Raw genomic sequence first — 1987 nt, 5'->3', positions numbered from 1 at the left:
GGTCGACACAAATGGAAAGCAACCAATCCAAATATAAAAGAAGGTACCCTTGTAATCATCAAGGAAGATAATGTTCCTACATTAAAATGGCCGTTTGGACGTATTTCAAAGGTATATGAAAGGTTGATGTTAAAATGGCTTCAGGAACTCTAAGACGTCCTTTGACAAGACTAGCGCCTCTGTTTCCAGCCGATAACCAATCTCCTGTTTCTGATGAACAACTTTCAAAAAGTTTTACAAAAGCGAATTCGAAAACACCACACGAAGGCACATATCAAGACGAGCCGTCTAAAAAGTATTCACGGCCAATGTCTAATTCATTACTGTGCACAATGTTATTATCTCTATTATTCTTGCCATTGGTATTAGGGAATTCAGTGAATGTAACACGTTTCGACAATAATTTAGGAATATACTTTGAATCCATTGGCTTGATGAAAGTAGCAACGGCAGAATAGAAAATGATTGTTTACTATGATCTTCATCCATATTGGACCGAAATGGACTCATTCAACAACGGGACTAAAACCATCAAACGTTTATATTCAGAATTGCAAATACATACAGCATGTACTTCTCTCTATACTCATTTTAAACACGTCAGAGATGAGTTGTTGCAAGACCAAACATTATTATATAAAAGCCGAAACAAGCGAGCTGCAATTAATATAGTAGGAAATATTGCACATACCTTATTTGGAGTGCTTAATTCAGACTACGCTGAGAGATGTCTGACACAATAAATCAACTTAACAGTAGAGATGATTAAGCAATGCAATTAATTCATAATCAAACATCTATTATCGATTCCACAATAAATATAATCAAACGAGATGAAGTTACCATGCAGTCCCGAGTGAATCATTTGCAAAACGAGATTGATGAGTTTCTGAATAGAATTGGAACTGCAACAGAACAGATACATGTCACTCAATTACTACTTTCATTATCTGCAGAACTCACATTAATGGTATCCAATCTTCAACACATCCAGTCGGAGATAATTGATGTGCCTTCAGATACACATCATGGGAAAATCAGTCCATTGCTATTAACTCCTGAGCAATTAACAAAGGAGATTAAGAGAATCAAAGGCCACTTACCACCGTCGCGTACATTACCGTTCACAGAAGACAATTTGACCGATTTTTACAAGCTAATGAAAGTGAAGTCAACAATTAAAAATCAGCATGTATTATTTTTAATACAACTACCACTGCTAGATAAGCAGCAATTGGAATTGTTCAAGACAACACCGATCCCGGTTGTAATAAACAAAACCATGATAATTATCAAAACTGAAGTGGAGTACTTGGCAACCAACACTGTTCGAGATCAGTACATTCCATTTGATGACCATAAGTTACGGGAATGTTTTTTAACCAAGGATAATATATACATTTGCGCTAATAAGCAAACAAGACTGAGTATAGCATCATCGGTACATTCATGTGAAATTAATCTATTTAACGGTAACCAGTCAACAACATGCAATATAATAAAACTTCAAGAAAATATTGCATTGAAACAACTACACAACCCGAACCAGTGGCTATACGCAACAAAATTTGAAACATTGATGTCAGCTAGTTGTTAGACCTACTTGAGTCAGTTCTCACTGATAGGATCCGGAATGCTTACATTTGGACCTACGTGCATCATTAAAAACGCAGAAATAACCATACATGACCACTATTTCATCTCCAGCACTGTATTCACGTCATTTCCACGATTTGGAAATTTATCAACAGTTGTACACATTGATGAGATGCAGAAAATCTTCAATACAACACCAAATGATGTAGAAACACAACTCAAGGAACTCACGGAATTACAAAACCAGCTAACTAAGGAAAACTTGACGTATCTTCCCTCTAGAGTGCGATTAAACAGTATTCATCATCATACGATAAGCTATTTGTCGTTGTAAATTTCTATAACAATAATAATAATCAGTACTTGGAAAACCAAACATAACATATGTCAG

At 35.6% G+C, this 1987-nt stretch overlaps 1 protein-coding gene across 1 annotated transcript; it reads left to right on the top strand.

Moving 5' to 3' along the window:
* Nucleotides 1-772: 772 nt before the first annotated feature.
* Nucleotides 773-1597, top strand: LOC119665870. Its single transcript, XM_038075124.1, has one exon. It carries the CDS (start codon nt 773-775, stop codon nt 1595-1597), a length of 825 nt encoding a protein of 274 aa, XP_037931052.1.
* Nucleotides 1598-1987: the final 390 nt, after the last annotated feature.

Source organism: Teleopsis dalmanni, chromosome 1 (assembly GCF_002237135.1).
Source record: "Teleopsis dalmanni isolate 2A chromosome 1, ASM223713v2, whole genome shotgun sequence".
NCBI classification, from domain to species: domain Eukaryota; kingdom Metazoa; phylum Arthropoda; class Insecta; order Diptera; family Diopsidae; genus Teleopsis; species Teleopsis dalmanni.
Note: the sequence above shows the minus strand (reverse complement) of the source record. Positions and strands in the feature narration are given on the sequence as shown.

Bases quoted from the DNA above. Each gene is read 5' to 3' on its own strand.
- LOC119665870 (XM_038075124.1), top strand. From the start codon at position 773: ATGCAATTAATTCATAATCAAACATCTATTATCGATTCCACAATAAAT.